At 52.2% G+C, this 15661-nt stretch overlaps 1 protein-coding gene across 1 annotated transcript; it reads right to left on the reverse strand.

Annotated features, from left to right (window-relative positions):
• Positions 1 to 1745: 1745 nt before the first annotated feature.
• Positions 1746 to 13495, reverse strand: FGF8 (fibroblast growth factor 8). Its single transcript, XM_073354986.1, has 3 exons — positions 13433 to 13495; positions 7542 to 7648; positions 1746 to 2868 (listed from the first exon to the last, which is right to left on the reverse strand). The coding sequence occupies exons 1-3, from the start codon at positions 13455 to 13457 to the stop codon at positions 2581 to 2583; spliced, it is 420 nt and encodes a 139-aa protein (XP_073211087.1). The 5' UTR covers positions 13458 to 13495; the 3' UTR covers positions 1746 to 2580.
• Between the last annotated feature and the right edge of the window lie 2166 nt (positions 13496 to 15661).

Consider the following 15661-nt stretch of genomic DNA (forward strand, 5'->3'; position numbering starts at 1 on the left):
CCCACGAGAACGCCTCCGGGGTCGACCAGCCAGACTCCTCTCACCCCACTGCCCTGCACAGGGGACCAGCCCCTCCTCTAAAATCACTGTCAAAATATGAAGGTGGGAAGAAACCTGCCGGGCATGAGTCTGGAGAGCAAAGTGTTGCCTTGTCTAGGGCGCGGGATCTTTGCCCATCCTGAGGCCCAGCGGGACGGAAGCCAGGCCTGCCTGCTGCGAGATGCCTGGGGCCTGCCCCACAGGAATGGATTTCACCCACCAAATCACCAACCGGCTGCCATTAGAACCAGCAGGCTCTACCGTGGAGAGCCTGGCCCATGACCTCAGTGAGCAGGGGCGGCCTCGTGCCAGGTCCTGGCCAGCAAGCCTCTGCCCTCACTGCCTTAGCTAGCCCCCATTCTCCCCCCTTCCCCCAGCAAACACACCATAGATCACATGGGCCACTGAGTCCGAATATCCCCCCAAAGGCAGTCACACACACGCACGCACACCCCCGAAGCCAGGTGGGGGTGGGAAGCTTGCAGCTCTTTTGTATATACATGAATTCCTTGGTCTCCATAGCCAGGAAGCCAACGCCACATCCCACTTGGCCAAATCTCCTCCTCCGCCCCAGACCAACTGTGATCTCGGCCAGGACTCAGCCTGCTCCGAAAGCGAAAAAGCCCCTTTTCTCCCGACAAACTCTCAAGTCCTTGCTGACCTCAGTACAGGGCTCGCTTACTTTGGTGACTTGATCACAGTGGAAAAGTATCTTCACAGGGGAGAAAACACCAGGTGCTAAAGGACTCTTTAATCTAGCAGAGCCAAGTACAACAAGGATCAGTGGCTGGAAGCTAAAGCCCAACAAATTCCAATTAGAAACGAGGCGCAGATCCTGAACAGGGAGGGTGATTAACCACTGAAACAACCTGTCAAGGGTAGCGATGGGTTCTCCCTCTCTTGAACCTTCTAATCAAGACTGGCTGCCTCTCTGGAAGACGCTTGAGCCAGGATGAAACCTGTGCTACACAGGAGGTCAGATTATGATCGGCTGGTTCCTTCTGGCCTTAAAATCTACGACTTTAAGTGGGGGCTGAATTCTTCAGAAAATCTGCTCCCAATCGCGTATGCTGAGCCCTTGGGACTCTGGCCCTAAAAGGCTGAACTCAGCGGCAGATCACTAAACCCCCCTGGTCCCACCAGTTCCAACCAGGTCCCGCATTTTCAGGCCTCACCCTGTTCCTCTCTAAAAGACGTCCTCCCCCTACCCTGCCCTTGAGCCCGGAAAGCAGACAAGCTCGTTCGTACTAATACAAATTTTAATGCACATATTAAATAAATATTTCAATCATTTCATATTAAATTTGTACACGACAAAAAAAAAAAATCCTCAAGGAAACAAAAACAAGCAATCACAAAGACCGGATAAGAAGCCACCCGGGTTCCGGCTTTGATACGGTGTCTCTGTTCTTTCTCCCCATTAATAATCTTTTTAATATTATTTTTAACCCTTTGCAGAGTCCTCCCAGGGCTTGGTTCAGAGCCAGGATGGCTGGAAAATTTCCCATCAATATTTTCCCCCCACAGGGAAACTGGGCATTTGACAAACTGAAGTTTGCCGTTAAAAATGGCTACTCTCCTCAGAGCAAACCCGTCTGTGGTGGCTGGGAAATTTGGCCTCAGAATGGAAAAAACCATTTTTTTTAAATTCAGCCAAAAACTGCTGAAAGTGTTTTGGTTTTTGGAATTTTTGTTTTAGCCACAAAAAAAAAAGGGCAGTTTTCAATGAAGAGTCACAATAGTTCGTGGGGACAAACCTCTCTCGTTCAGTCACCGCCCCCTGCCCTGCCATCGCAGCTTTAGAAAATTCCCAGGTTCCTTTTGTTAACAGAGGTGCCATCTCCACCCAGGATTTTGCCTGGGGGCATCTCTATCCCCGCATCCGCTCCAGCCTCTTGCGGAAAGATGGGGAGCTGGGAAAGCAGCAGCGTTGTGGGATCAGAATAGTATCAAACCACCCCTTGTCCAGCTAAAGAAATAGCTATATCAATAGTGGGAAGCCACAGGCAGCCCAGTTACCACCAGAAACCCAACAGGCACCTGAGTAGAGCTGGGGAAAGAACCCAGGAGTCCTGGTTCCTAGTCTTCAAATCCCTCCCCCACCTCTTTTATTTCCCATCTTTTTTCTTTTCAAATCAGCCTCCAGTTCTTTATGTTAAGTCGTACTTTGGTCCCAGACTGGGGTGGGGTTTTGTTGTGGCTTGTTTGTTTTAAACCGATTTTTTCGCCCCCTTTCCCCTAGAGCTACAGAAATAAAACACAACCTCCAACCGGCTAGAGTGAGTCTACAGGAAGGGGCTTTCCCCGATCATGAGTCCTTGAACATGTCATTGCTTTTTTAACGTTGGAATACAAAAATAGAGCCTCTTTCTTTTCTCTTCTTGTGAAAAACAAAACAAAACAACTAGACCCGGTCATTTTTTTCCTCCTTTTTTTTCCTTTTTTTAATAACCATATAAAAAAAAGTCTCTAGTCACAGTCCAGCACATCCCTAGGCAGAGGAAAAGGGGGCGGGGCTCAGGAGGCAGGGGGCGGGGCAAGTCAGGGGCCCAGCCGAGGGCTGGAGTTTCGAGTCCTTTTACTTCTCCGGTTGAAGGGGTAATTGAGGAACTCAAAGCGTCTGTGGGGCTCAGTGGTCTGGTGGCCCTTGGGGAGCCTCTTCATGAAGTGTACCTCGCGCTGGTGCTGCCGTGTCTTGGAGCCCTTGCGGGGCCGGCCCTTGCGGGTGAAGGCCATGTACCAGCCCTCGTACTTGGCGTTCTGCAGCGCCGTGTAGTTGTTCTCCAGGACGATCTCCGTGAAGACGCAGTCTTTGCCTTTGCCGTTGCTCTGTGGAGGGGAAGAACGGGGACACAGATACAGTCAGCAATGGTTGGACTTCACTGTGGCCAGCCCCAGCTGCTCACAAAGCAGGAACCAGGCCCCCAAAATCATGAGACTGGCTTCAAAAAAGAACTTTAAAAATAATAAATGCGGGAGTCTCCTTCTGAGCCTAGAGGGGTCACGTTCCCAAGCTTGTCTCGTCTCTACAACCACCAGGGAGAGAGAGACTAAAAACTTCCCTGTTTAAAAATGAAAGCTGGGATTCTCCTGTGATCCCCCAGCCCCAGGAGCTGGGCTTTAAGCAAAACAGCCAGTATCAGGAAACTCACAGTCGAGTCACACGATTTGGCAGTGCTGCGGTTTGTGCTGCCCGGAACCAAAGGACGTGGCCGTCCGCTCAGAAGTCAACCAGAACCTCTTTGCAGGAGTTGGTGGTATTTCCTGCTTCCACCTAGGCCAGACACATCCCAGGACACTGGGAGCCAGGTTCCTAGTTCTGCTACCTTCGTCATTTTCCCTCCCTCATGGTTCCTACAGCTCTCTGCTCTGGGAAGCAGAACAAACAATAGCAAGTAACGCTGGCCTGATGTCTTTATTTCAGGTTCCCTACGTGCTTCACAAATCTGAATTGATGTAATTGTAATTTGTGTTGCAAAAAAGCATTTTTATAACTGTTTCACCAAGTGAGAAACTGAGGCATGAAGAGATTAGCTGACTTGCCCAACACCACCCCTGGCAGAGATGGAACTAGAACTCACGAGTCCCATCTCCTTGTTGCTCTCGCCCTTGGAAACACCCCCCCATCACTCAGGTCTGTATTTTAATGCTCTAACTCAGGGGTAGTCAACTGGTTTTTGTCAAGATCCAAATTTCTTGGTCAAGTTATAGTCAAGGTCCAGACTTCAGAGAAAATAATAAAAAAATAATAATAACAATAGGAAGTAAAAGATTTTGGGGTCCATCCAAAAGCTGGCGGTCCGGATTTGGCTAGCGGTCCAGATTTGGCTGGCGGTCCGCCTATTGGCTACCTCTGTTCTAACTGGTGCTTTAGTCCTCTATCCTCTCCTTTGATTGGCTCAAATAGCATCACATGACCACTTAATTTGCAACCGAGAAGTACAGCGCACGCTGAGGAGGCCCGCACGGCGCACTTCCCAGTCCCCGGGTGGCCGCAGTCCCGGTTAGGAGGAAGGTCTCACTTCCGCTATTTAAAACACACTCGGGAGGAGTGTGACGGACAGGACCGGATGCTGCGCTGCAGATGGGACAACCCTGGCCCCAGGCTAGGGTGATTCCTCTGGCCCTGCTGTAACGCCTAGTGCCTGAGGCCAAGGCCAGGGCATGGCAGCACATTTCCAATGAGCAGGGAATAGTCTCTCTCGCTCTGAAATGCAACTCTCGGCAGCTCCCAGGGGCTGAGCATCTGCAGCTTCCCCTGACTGCAGCTGGTAGGCTGGGAGCTCAGCGCCTGTGAAAGCTCATGCCCGTGTGACACACCCATATACACACGTCCTGCCAGGCACCCTCCAGCCCCTAGCGTGTGTCATCGCCTGGAGCATGGAAGGAGCGTCGTCACGGGAGATGGGGCTGCACCCAAACAGCTCCAAACACAGCATCCTGATCCCAGATTTCCAGTGGGCCCTAGGGGTTGGGCTCCAGCTACAAACCCCTCGAACCTGGAGGGGAGTTTGGCTACCAATCCAGACCTAGACTCAACTGCCCTGACAGTACAAACAGTTACACTCATGCACAGTGATACCCACACAAACAGCCCCATGGGGTAGGAGCTGTCCTCACTTGTCCGTACAGCTCCTAGGCCAGTGGGGCCCTGATCCTGGAGAGGGCTCTGTAGGTGCTGGTGCAACATACTCCATCACAAGGGTCTGTACTGTCTTCCATATCCCTCCCGGCGTGAGCCTTAGGCTAGGTCTACACTGGCAATTGAGCAACAAAACATTTGTGGTTCAGAGGTGTTAAACCCCCCCCCCACACACACCCTGAAAGACAAAAGTTTTGCCGTGGCAAGTGCCAATGTGAACAGCGCGTTGTACAATGCAAACGCTGCTCCTTGGGGTGGAAGGATTTGCCGACAAAGAGCGGCTACACTGCCCGACGTTTAGCGACGCGGCTGTGTCGTGTAGACAGAGGCGTCGTGACCGCGGGCCAGCTGGGCAGGCAGAGGGAGAGAAAGAGACCGGAACTGATAGAGGTGTAAAACTCAACCCGCCAGGACTAGAAACGAGCTGGAGTCTCTAGCCCTCCTGGCTGGGATGAAACAGGCTCCTGAGACATGGAGCTGAATGGGATCTGGGGCAGCCCTGGCGTAAACCGGCGACCAGTCCAGATCTCCCGCGCTGGAGCTGCTCTGATTCTGAAGCCCAGATTAAAAGGGCTGCAAATCGGAGGCTGGAAAGCGGCAAAAGAGGCATTAGAAAGAGGGCGAAATCCTGGCCCAAGTGAAGTCCGGGGGAGTTTTGCCCCCAAAGCGGGGGAGGGGTTCACCCACAGGTTTTATTGTAATAGGCTGAATCCTTCCCGCTGGAGTAAGGACAGAGTAAAAGGGGAGTAAGGAGCCAGCATCTGGCCTGACAACAGCAGCGCCTGGCATTTCTGGAGCAGCCACTAAGATGCTCATGGACAGTGCTGGAGGACATGCGGGGATCGCTTCACCAACTGCAGAAGGGAAACTGGCTCTGGGGTGAAGCATGGAGCTGGTTAGCCACACACAGCAACACTACATAACAAGTTAGGACAGGATGCACAGAGTGCGGGGCCCAGATGGCACCAGAGCTCTCGGAAGGCAGAGTGTCATTTCCCAAGCTGGACCCCAGCGTTTATAGTCTGGGTCCTGAGACGAATGCCCTGGGATCCCCAGTGAGCAGGAGCGGCCTGAGCAAGCTGTTGGCCAGTCCGAGCTCTTGCAGCAAGGGGCAGGCAGCATCATATATACACCTGACGCCATGTGCCAGAAACGGGGAGAGTCCTCAGACTCGAGGTGAAGCCTCCCTCTCCAAACCCCTGGGCTCCCTGGGGGGCTGGGCACTGCTTGAGCTCCCGGCGCACTAGCTGGTTAGACAACGTTTGGCTCCTTTCAGGGGCCCCACACCCTGATCTGCGCCCCTGCGCTGTGTTGCTGACGGCAGCCGCATGTGAGCAGTGAGATCAGGCACCCAAGCTGGTGGCAGGATCTGGACAGCGCAGGGAGCTCATCATCCCTCACAGCCAGATCACACTTGCAACATCCGGAAAGAAATGGCCGCGGGGAAGAGAAGCGGGTGGGCAGGGCAGGCACTTAATGTCCGGCAGCAGAGCCAGGCCAGCTCATAATGTCCGGCAGCAGAGCCAGGCCAGCTCAGAGTCAGGGAGGAGGGGAAAGGGGACAGGGCGGCATCACTGCAAGGTGGAGAGAGAAATCAGATTTAAGCAGTTGCACTAAGCCTTCCTGCTCCAGACCAGGATCTGGGGAAGGATGGACGGGGCTGGGAATGTGGGCCAGGAGGCGCAGTTTGGCGCATGCGATCGCGCGTGTACTCGCCATTCACGCAGGCAGCTAACGAGCCTGTGGCCAGCCAAGCCCCTGGCGGAGTAAGCCTGCGAGCGAGACACCTGGCGCACACCTGCAGGGCTAAGCCAGGCAGGCGCAAATCTCTGCAGAACTGCCACTCTCCCTGGCTAGCTGACGTGAGCCATGGGAATATATAACAGGACACCGTCCCCTCCTGGCTACCCCATGGCTGCGCTGGCGAGTTGAGAGGAGGAACTGCCGCAGTAGCTCTAGGCCCAGCGTTACCTCCTCCCACAGGAACTTCTTCACGCCAGGCCAGGGTTCCCCAGCGCTGGGATTCCTGCATGTGCAGAACCAACTCTGGTGCCCCAGAGCGCTGCAATCAGGGGCCGGCGCAGGAATTCCTCACGAGCCAGATCCTCTGCTGGTGCAAATCAGAGTCTACAGATCGCAACGGCACGCCACCGATTTGCACCAGCCGCCGGGTTTCTTGTGTCTAAACTAGGCTCCTAAACCAGGGTCTGCCCGAAGAGCAGTGAAATAAACGTGTGTGAAGCTATGGAGAGAGGGAAGAGGAGATAATGGGCCCACAGGGATGAGAGCCCAAGAAATGCCAGTCTAGGTACATGCAAGTGGGGGCAGGGGCAGAACAGGGGGTAGCTGGTTGAGCTGGCATCACTCGCTCCTGCCAGCAGCTGTTCAGAGGGCCTGGGGACGAGAGTGCAGGAAGCAGCTACCGGTGCAGGTCTGTGCATTGCCTGATCCCCCTCGGTCCCCCCCAGATGAGTGCCAGGGAAGGAGAGTAACACAAAACCTTCCCACCGATCCTGGCCCGAAAGTGGAGTTTACCCTCCCGCTGCCCCGAAGAGCAGCTCCCCCATGGGGAAGGAAGCGTTGGGGGTTCAGGGGCCATGCACAGGATGGGCCAGCCCCACGGAGCAGCTGAACGCTCTGGGTGCTGGTCCCAGATCATCAGAGCAGGCCAGCTATTTGTGAGGAGAATCATGGAATTCGCCCCCGTGACGCCCAGCTTGACAGCCCCATCGCCTCCTTGATCCCCACAGCCAGGTTCTCCCCTTCCCCTACCCCTCAGGGGCCTCTGGATCAACACCTCCCTCTGTCCATCCCCCTCTTCCCTGTGGGGCACTGAGTTCCCAGGCCTGCCACCCCTTACCTTGCCAATCAGCTTCCCCTTCTTGTTCATGCAGATGTAGAACCCGGTCTCAGCCCCTTTGATGCGCACGCGGCTCCCGAAGGTGTCCGTCTCAACGATGAGCTTGGCTGGCAGGAAGGAGAAAGGCCAGGTCATAGCGACGGGCTCCAGCAGGCACCCTCCACACCGCTCCCCACATGGAGGGAATGCACCGATCCACGGCCCCCACACCGCCGGTACCCGCACCTGACTCTGAGCACACCAGGACCACCGTCGGCTTCCTGTTACGCCCGGGCTAGATCAGCAATCCAGCCGCACCAGAACCAGCACAGAGCGACGGCCCAGCTAGCCAGGCGTCCCACCTCTGGCCAACACTAGATGCTTTGGAGGACGCTGCACAAGCCCCAGAATGCACCTCTTGCTAGGCCAGGCTATGCCGAAGGGCCCGTATTGGACAGAGAGAGGTGCCTCACTGTCAATCTCACAGGAAGGGCACTGCCTGGGACTAAGAAGACCACAGATTCCCTGGCTGACCATGGTACAATCCCTTAGTGATTCCATGCCTCAGTTTCCCCTCTGTGAGAAGGAGATGATGGCACTTCCCTGCCTCACAGGGAGGCTGGGAAGATCAATAAGATCGTGATGCTGTGATACTGAGAGCACAGGGGCCGTGTCAGTACCCCAGGCATCTAGACTTTAGTTGGGAGCTGCAATCTAGATAGCTGGAGAGAGCAAAGTCACCCTGGATGCTAACTCAGCACCAAAAGGACAGGCAGGGAGGCAGATCTGGGAACTGAATCCAAGCCAAGGGGAAGGAAGGGGGAGCTGCTTAACCCTCCTTGCATCTCCTCCCCTTGCGGTTCAGGCCCTCGCTCCGTCACTCAGCGCGGCAGGCCCGAGTGGGCGGAGGGGGCCTCTCTCTGCGGTGACTTTGTGGCTGGCAGGGGAGACACCAACGGGCACGGCCACCCTGCTAATGTGTTTCACCTTTGCGCGAGTTGAGGGGGCATATTGATTCGGGCTCCATGTTTTAATGGAGCCATCGATCGGCGGCCGAAGGAGCGATGCAAATCGCCGATCGATGGCACGCCTATAAATAGACCTGTCACCATCTCGTCCCTGCCTCCTCCCTGGGAGCGCGAGGGCCGGAGCCCAGCCGCCCAGAGCAGGGAGCTCCCCCCAGTACTTCAGTCTTGTTGATGCTGCCAGCAGAGAAAGCTTCTTGCAGTGGGAGCTACAGGAAAGCCCAGCAGGGACCTGCTCTTAAATATCCACTGGCCTGATCCGATCTCACCCTCCTGCAAAGGGGGAGTAAGTCTCTCAAGGTCAATGACGCTGCCCGGGGTGAATGGGAGGAGTTAAGCCTATAACTATAGGATGCAACTGACATGAAACAGGAGCAGGTCTACTCTCCTGAATCAGCTGAGCAGCTGCCCCCGTCACAGCCCCCGGGTGAGGCTGGCAGGATCGGGCCCTCGTGACACTGTAGTAATCTGGGGAGCTGGTGACTAGCGCTTCCCACAAGAGCTGTTGCTGACGTTTGCACTTCATGGCCTTGAGGTTTGAGCACCCACAAGGGCCTCTGGGATCACTGAGCGAGCGCTAGGTGTCACGCAACCTACGCTCACCTGCGACAAGCGAACGGGCAGGCTTGTATTGGCCCGGGACAGGCGGACCAGTTGCCACGATCTGGCATTGTCAGCTCAGCGCAATGGATCTCCCGCCACACCTTCAAACCAAGGCTCTCAAAGCCCCTTGCAAATATTGCTTCATTGAGCTACATTAATTAGCTGAATCAGCAACAATCACCCCCGTCTTACAACGCACAGAGGGACGTAATGACGTGCCCAAGTCATTGGTGTGGCCAGGAGTTGAAGCCAGGAACACCTGGGCTCCAATCACTAGAAGAGCCTCTCTCCCCTCCACAGGACTCTGTCCTTTTGCAGACGCCTCCCATGCAAGAACTGCTCTCTCTTTTGTTTTGGCCTTGCGTTGCTTGCAGTCCGACAGCTCCTGTGTTCTGCCCCAGAGGCAGCTCCACTTCAGGGGGCGAGCGAAGCGATCAGCTCTGTGGTTTGGACCGGTTCTGGTGGTGCTCTGGGATCCTTGGGGTTGCAGGCACTGGATTGATGCGAGGGGCTGGGGCTTTTTAGAGAGGATACAAAACTACCTTTGAAAACCCCAGGGAAGAATTGCACAAAGAGTCCACGCTATTATTAACACCCCCCTGGAATGGCAGCCAGACTGGGACCAGTCTGGGACAGGGACTGCCTTCCTTGTGATTAATCTGTACAGCGCCTTGCACAGGGCATTGGAGTCCCTGGGCACTACCAGAATGCCACCACTGCCCCCGAGGTCACTGAAGCAAAGGGAAGTGATGGGTCTCTGGGCAGGTCCTGCCCTTTAACCTCTCCAGGCTAGCTAGCACCCGCATGCTGCCCGCCAGCCAGGCCCTGCCCTCAGAATCCTACGCTATTCAGTCACGACAGGACAAGTCAGAGTCTGAGCTGCCAGCCTGGCACACCAGCTCACCCTGCAGCCGCAGTTAAGAAAGCCCGTTGCAAATCATCACCAGGAGCCAGACCCCCGCTAAAAGAGGGACTTCGACACAGAGGGAAGCCTCAGCCAGGGGGCCAACTCCTCCGTTCCTGCAGGTCAGCTAGACAGATGGGAAGGCTTCAGCGAAGCAAGGTCCACTGAACAAGCGGGAACACTTGTCCAAGACCCCCAGCCTCACAATGCCAGCACAGCCTCCCACCCCAAAACGGTCCAGACTGAGCCTGATGCCCTGCTGTGGATCTGGCCTTCAAAGCCCACTGGTACCAAACCCGCTTGGACTGGGTCTCTCCCACATGGGCAAGCTGAACTTTGAATTGATGAGCTATGATGCCTATCCTCCTCCCCTCGCCCCCGTCACACCCCCTCCACCTCCTCTCCTTGGATCGGCACCTCCCAGAATGCACCAGCACCATCCAAACATCTCCAAAAATACAACTTGAGCCAAGGCTCCCTGGAACAGAGTCCCTGCAGCGGGGACCCCTTAGTGATCTGCCTCTGGAGGGGGCCAGGGGAGCGAAATTGATCGGAGAGGCAGTAAAAGGTTTAAAGAGCATTGATTTTCTTTCCCTTTGCTAATCGATCGACAGATCGGGGGGGGGGGGGAGAGGAGGGAGTGGAGGAAAGCCTGAGGAAAAGCGGCACAAACCCACAGCTTTAAAGATGCACATCTCTTTCCTCTCCGCCTCCTCCCCTGATTTATAGCCCTGTTGGTTGCTTTTGCTTCCCCGCACCAGCCTGGCCGGGGAGCCGCTCTGATGCCGGGCAGCTGCTCACGCCGAGGGCCCTGTAAGCACTCAGCTCCAGAGAGCAGCTCGATAGAAACAATAGGGGTGCAAAAGAAAAGACGAATCCCAGCCCGTCCCAGGGACACGCAGATCCCAGGGCTGTACGCTGGATTCGGGCAACCTGCGCCCTTCCAGAACCAAATTCCCCAGCCCCAAAAGATGCAGCCTGGAATAAATCATACAGAAATCAGAGCACTTTGGGATCGTTGCTGGGGGATCCAGCACCATTTCTGAGTCACTTGGCCTGCGGACATTGTAATCCGGATTAAAGCCGCTCGGGGTTGTTTTTTGCCAAAGATGCAGCTCAGGAAGGATGAGGAGGGCTTTATGATCCATCCCACTTTGCCCATAATTAAAAAGTCGGTCAAATATTGACAATTAAGACAAATAACCGTGAACAGTACACGACATTAAGTCAGCAGTAAAAACGTCACAGCGGGGAAAGCGGTCAGTTGTGGAAATAAATCAACCCTTTTATTCCCATCCGAAAAATATAATCCAAATGCTTTTCATTTTTAAATTTTTCTTAAAGGGGATTTTTAAATAACAGTTGTTGGGGTTGACTTTTTTTAAAAAAAAAAAAAAAAAGCTTAACATATTCAACTCTATTCTTTCACGTAAGTGACAGATTTATCCCAGTAAAATTATGTTTCATGCTAAAACTTTGAAGGGAAAGTGGCTACGTAAATGCTGAAAAAATGCAGCGAGACACACTTGATCCTCTAACTGGACTGCGAAGAGGAGAAAGTATTCAGGAAATGTTAAAAAAGGTGAAAGTCAGAAGAGTTTTAATAGCTCTTCCAGACATGGGGGTCTCTCTAGAGATTCATATAGAACAACCCTGAACCTCTATCTTAACATTTACAGACTTGCAACTCTTTTAAAACTTTACATCTGAAAAACTGCTTGTACTTTTTCTGGTTTAGATCAGTCTTCGTTTTTCTTCTTAGCTCTTCAAATGCTTAACCTTTTTTATTACTTTTTAATAGAGGTTTTCACACTGCCACTAGCCCTCCCCCCTCTTGCTGGCTTTGTTTAGCTTGGTCATTATTTAAATTTGCAATAGCTGCTCTTCTTTTATATATATATATATATGTATGTGTGTGTATATATATATATATTTTTTAAAAACAAGAAGAGATTTTTTTCATTTCCTGGGAAATAATCTAATACCCTTTCAACCTGGAGCTGCTTTATGCCAGGGCTATTTCATTTGAAAGGTTAATACAGAGCAAGATGTGGAATCCACACTTAGCTCTAACTATTAAAGTTCATCATAAAATTTTCAGCCAAACCAAAATATATATATTTTCCGCTAATCTCTCTGAGCAAGAAAGGGAAATTGCAGCTAATACCAAAGAAAAACAGTAAAGATTCGAATGTGTAGCACATATAAATACGTACACATACAACAGACATGAGCGTCTCCTGCCTCTGAAAGAACAGGAGGACTTGTGGCACCTTAGAGACTAACCAATTTATTTGAGCATGAGCTTTCGTGAGCTACAGCTGAAAGTGATGATGAAGTGAGCTGTAGCTCATGAAAGCTTGTGCTCAAATAAATTGGTTAGTCTCTAAGGTGCCACAAGTCCTCCTTTTCTTTTTGCGGATACAGACTAACACGGCTGCTACTCTGAATCCTGCCACTGAATTCACCAGGAGCGGGAGCCAGCCTGTACCCTCATAGCTGCGTCCCACATGGGCGCAGAGACTGCCAAAGGCCTGCATCAATTTAGAGGGTCCCCAGCTCTGCTAAGACCCCTGACTTCCTGTATGTGTTTGACCATTTGATTGTGTAATTAACACACATGATCAAAGTATTTAGACTTTCACACTTCTTGGGGCTGCTCTGTCACACTCTTTCCCCTCTGAGAGTGAAAGCTGCAGGGACTGGTGTCTTTCCATGGGTGCCCTGTCAAAGGCCCCATCTGGGAGGCTCTAGGAATGGAACACCCTTGCAGGTGGCAGAGAGAATCCGTCTCTAGACTGATCTCCAATTCCAGAGCCTCCTCGCTTTTGTCTCTGGAGCTACACTGCAGTCCTCTTCACCTCCTCCCTCCTCCCTCTCTGTACCTTAGCTCCGGGCTAGCCCGGATGGGTGTGGAAGTCTGGGGCACAGAGTATATTTAAGGGAAATACCACTCCCATTCAGAGGTTAGTTCTAATTTGGCCCCCCTTCCAACAAATCAGTAACTCATTTCTGTTTCTTTGAAGGGACTGTTTGCAGCCATCTCTGTCCTGGAGCCCAGCCTGCCACCGGCTGCAGCAGCCATCGAATGGCAGGCCCGCAACGCACCCGGGGTCAGGTGTAAAAAAACCCCCACAGCTCCTATTCCCTCCTTGTCACTTGGAACACACCTTGACACTTGGCTCACATCAGAGCTAAGTCTTATTATAAACAATTGACCCCCATGTTCTCCCTTTGCAGGACCCCACGACCCAAACGATTTCAATTATTCCTGGCTCACAAATGGGACGGGAACCATCCGTTACTATGCTGCACTGGTAACACTCCCCCATCACTGTCTGTTCCCCCGCCCACACATGCACCCCGTCATGTGCCCTTACCATGAGCGTCCCCGTCCTCGGCCATGGCATTGATTTTCTTGTTGTCCAGGACTTGCACATGCTTCCCGCTGGTCCGGCTGTACAGCTGGTAGGTGCGGACGAGCCGTCGGCTGAGCTGGTCCGTCACCAGGCTCTGCTCCCTCACATGCTGTGTAAAATTAGGTGGGGACTGAACAGTTACCTTTAGGAAATTAAAAAATATACAACACACCATTATAATCTCTGCTCCTCCGAGGGGCTAATGGGCTGTGTGACAGTCGCTGGCCTCCAGCGGGGGGTGACGCGGCAGCTAGTTTGTATGGTGCAAAGCCAGGATCACTATGGGTTGTAGCACTCATACCGTGCTTTCCAATGTACAGCACTGCACAAACATCGACCAGCGGCGAGAAGGAAATCACTGGCTCCAGGCGTGCGCGGGCGATTATAGTTTGGCAGGGCGGATTCTGACCGTAGTTATGGCAGTTTTAGAACTAGTGTCATTCCATTGACTTCAGAGGAGTTACTACGGATTTATACGGTTGGAAACCAGATCAGACTCCAGGCTGGTGCATACTGAGGAGCAAACTCCTCTCTCATTTACGCTGTCAGCCATCAAGCCACTGACTCTGAGGGAGTTACTCCAGATTTACCTCCCAATTGACAGCAGGATCTGTACCACTACATGATACAGCGTCCTTACATCGTCCATGGGAAGAGAATGGTTCGCGCATTTTGTAACCACGGTCCTAAGGTGTCACCTAGCCATGTGCATGTATATATAGGTAATATCGTTCCCATTCGTTTTTAACAACTGCTTTTCTCTCTGGCCCTTTGCTCTTTATTTTTCTGCTCTTTCAAACAACCCCCTTCTAATTTTTGAGTCCTCGTTCAATGAAAACCCACCGATCATGGCAGAGCCCTGAACTGCTCCAAGGGAACCGTGCCTGCGACCAAAATAACCGATGGCACAGAAAGCAAACACAGCCACAAATTATCTCCCAACTGGACTCAGCCCTGTATAGCAGCCATGGCAGTTTGCAATTGTTTTTCCCTCTAATATTTATGAACGGCTCCATTTCCACCGAGCCCGGCAAGGGATTTCCCACCAGCAGCCACCCCCTCCCAAACATTCCAACTAAACAGAAACCCGTTACTGACCCAGTTCTCTACAGAACCAGCTGTGCCACTGATGGGCTTTTGTTCCCGGTCAACAATTTGGGGAGCACCAAATCTGCTTTTCCTCTGCCAGTCAAGTCTGCTCAGAATTCCCTGGCCCTGGGCTCAAATCCCTCTTTTAAGTCTGAAAGGTTTTGCTTGCCCCTGACATTTATAAAGACGTATTCTGAGCAAATGTTGAGGAGATCGCTGTTCTCAGCATCACCCGAGCCCCCCGCCCCACCTCCATGTCAAACATGAAGGATTCCTCCCTGCTATCAGAACAGCCACTGCTTCCCCAAAGCTGAGTTTATATAGATATCTCTCCCTGACAATTTAATCTCTCTCTCTCTCTCTTTGTGTGTGTGTTTCCTATGGATGTTTTTTGGATAATATCTCTAGGTTCTCTTGCCAACTCTGATGAGGGTACCATGTGGAGAAGAGGATTGCCTGCCATACGGCTATTTGGTCTCCATCTGATACTCCAAAATATTGCAACTATGTTTTAACACAACTCCTTCTCGCAGGGTTGGCTCTGTTCCCTTTGCTTTCCACCCCCTTCATGCCGGAATTGTTATTTTTCCAAGCTTCCAAAATTGTAGATCAATGTCCTTTTTAAACAAAACCTCCCACCTGTAACGTCTCGATTGTTCCCACCCTGGGTTTGAAATCTGAGGGACCGCAATTCCCCGAGGTGGATTTTGCACAGCATCGAGCTGTGCTGAGGACGGGCTGTTGAATATATTCACAACACGATTCGAAGCTTTAGCCATCAGAAAGAGTGACGCTAAAGACTGACATTATGGGCTGGGCCAAATCAGATTTTTTTCTTTTTTTTTTTTTTAAAAAGTGAAGGCGTGTGTATAAAAAAAGATCCAATAGTGGAAAACCCACAATGCTACTTGCAATTAAAATAACCAAGCCACATACAAGTGGCTCTAATTTCAAGCAATCAACCTATACTTCCTGCTTTGTCTTTTGGCTCTTCTTCTCATTTCATTTCTTAAATCTGCAGCCTGCAGTAAGTAACCTTTTCTCCTTGAACCTCCTACAAATGGATTATTTTCCCTGGACCTTGGTGTAAAATAACTCTCC

Source organism: Lepidochelys kempii, chromosome 7 (assembly GCF_965140265.1).
Source record: "Lepidochelys kempii isolate rLepKem1 chromosome 7, rLepKem1.hap2, whole genome shotgun sequence".
Classification (NCBI taxonomy): domain Eukaryota; kingdom Metazoa; phylum Chordata; order Testudines; family Cheloniidae; genus Lepidochelys; species Lepidochelys kempii.

Excerpts from the sequence above, each read along its gene's own strand:
- FGF8 (XM_073354986.1), bottom strand. The coding sequence starts at position 13,457 with ATGGCCGAGGACGGGGACGCTCATG. Across the intron at positions 7,649-13,432 it reads CGAGGACGGGGACGCTCATG|CCAAGCTCATCGTTGAGACG; the intron begins GTAAGGGCACAT and ends CCTTCCTGCCAG. Across the intron at positions 2,869-7,541 it reads AGGGGAAGCTGATTGGCAAG|AGCAACGGCAAAGGCAAAGA; the intron begins GTAAGGGGTGGC and ends TCCCCTCCACAG.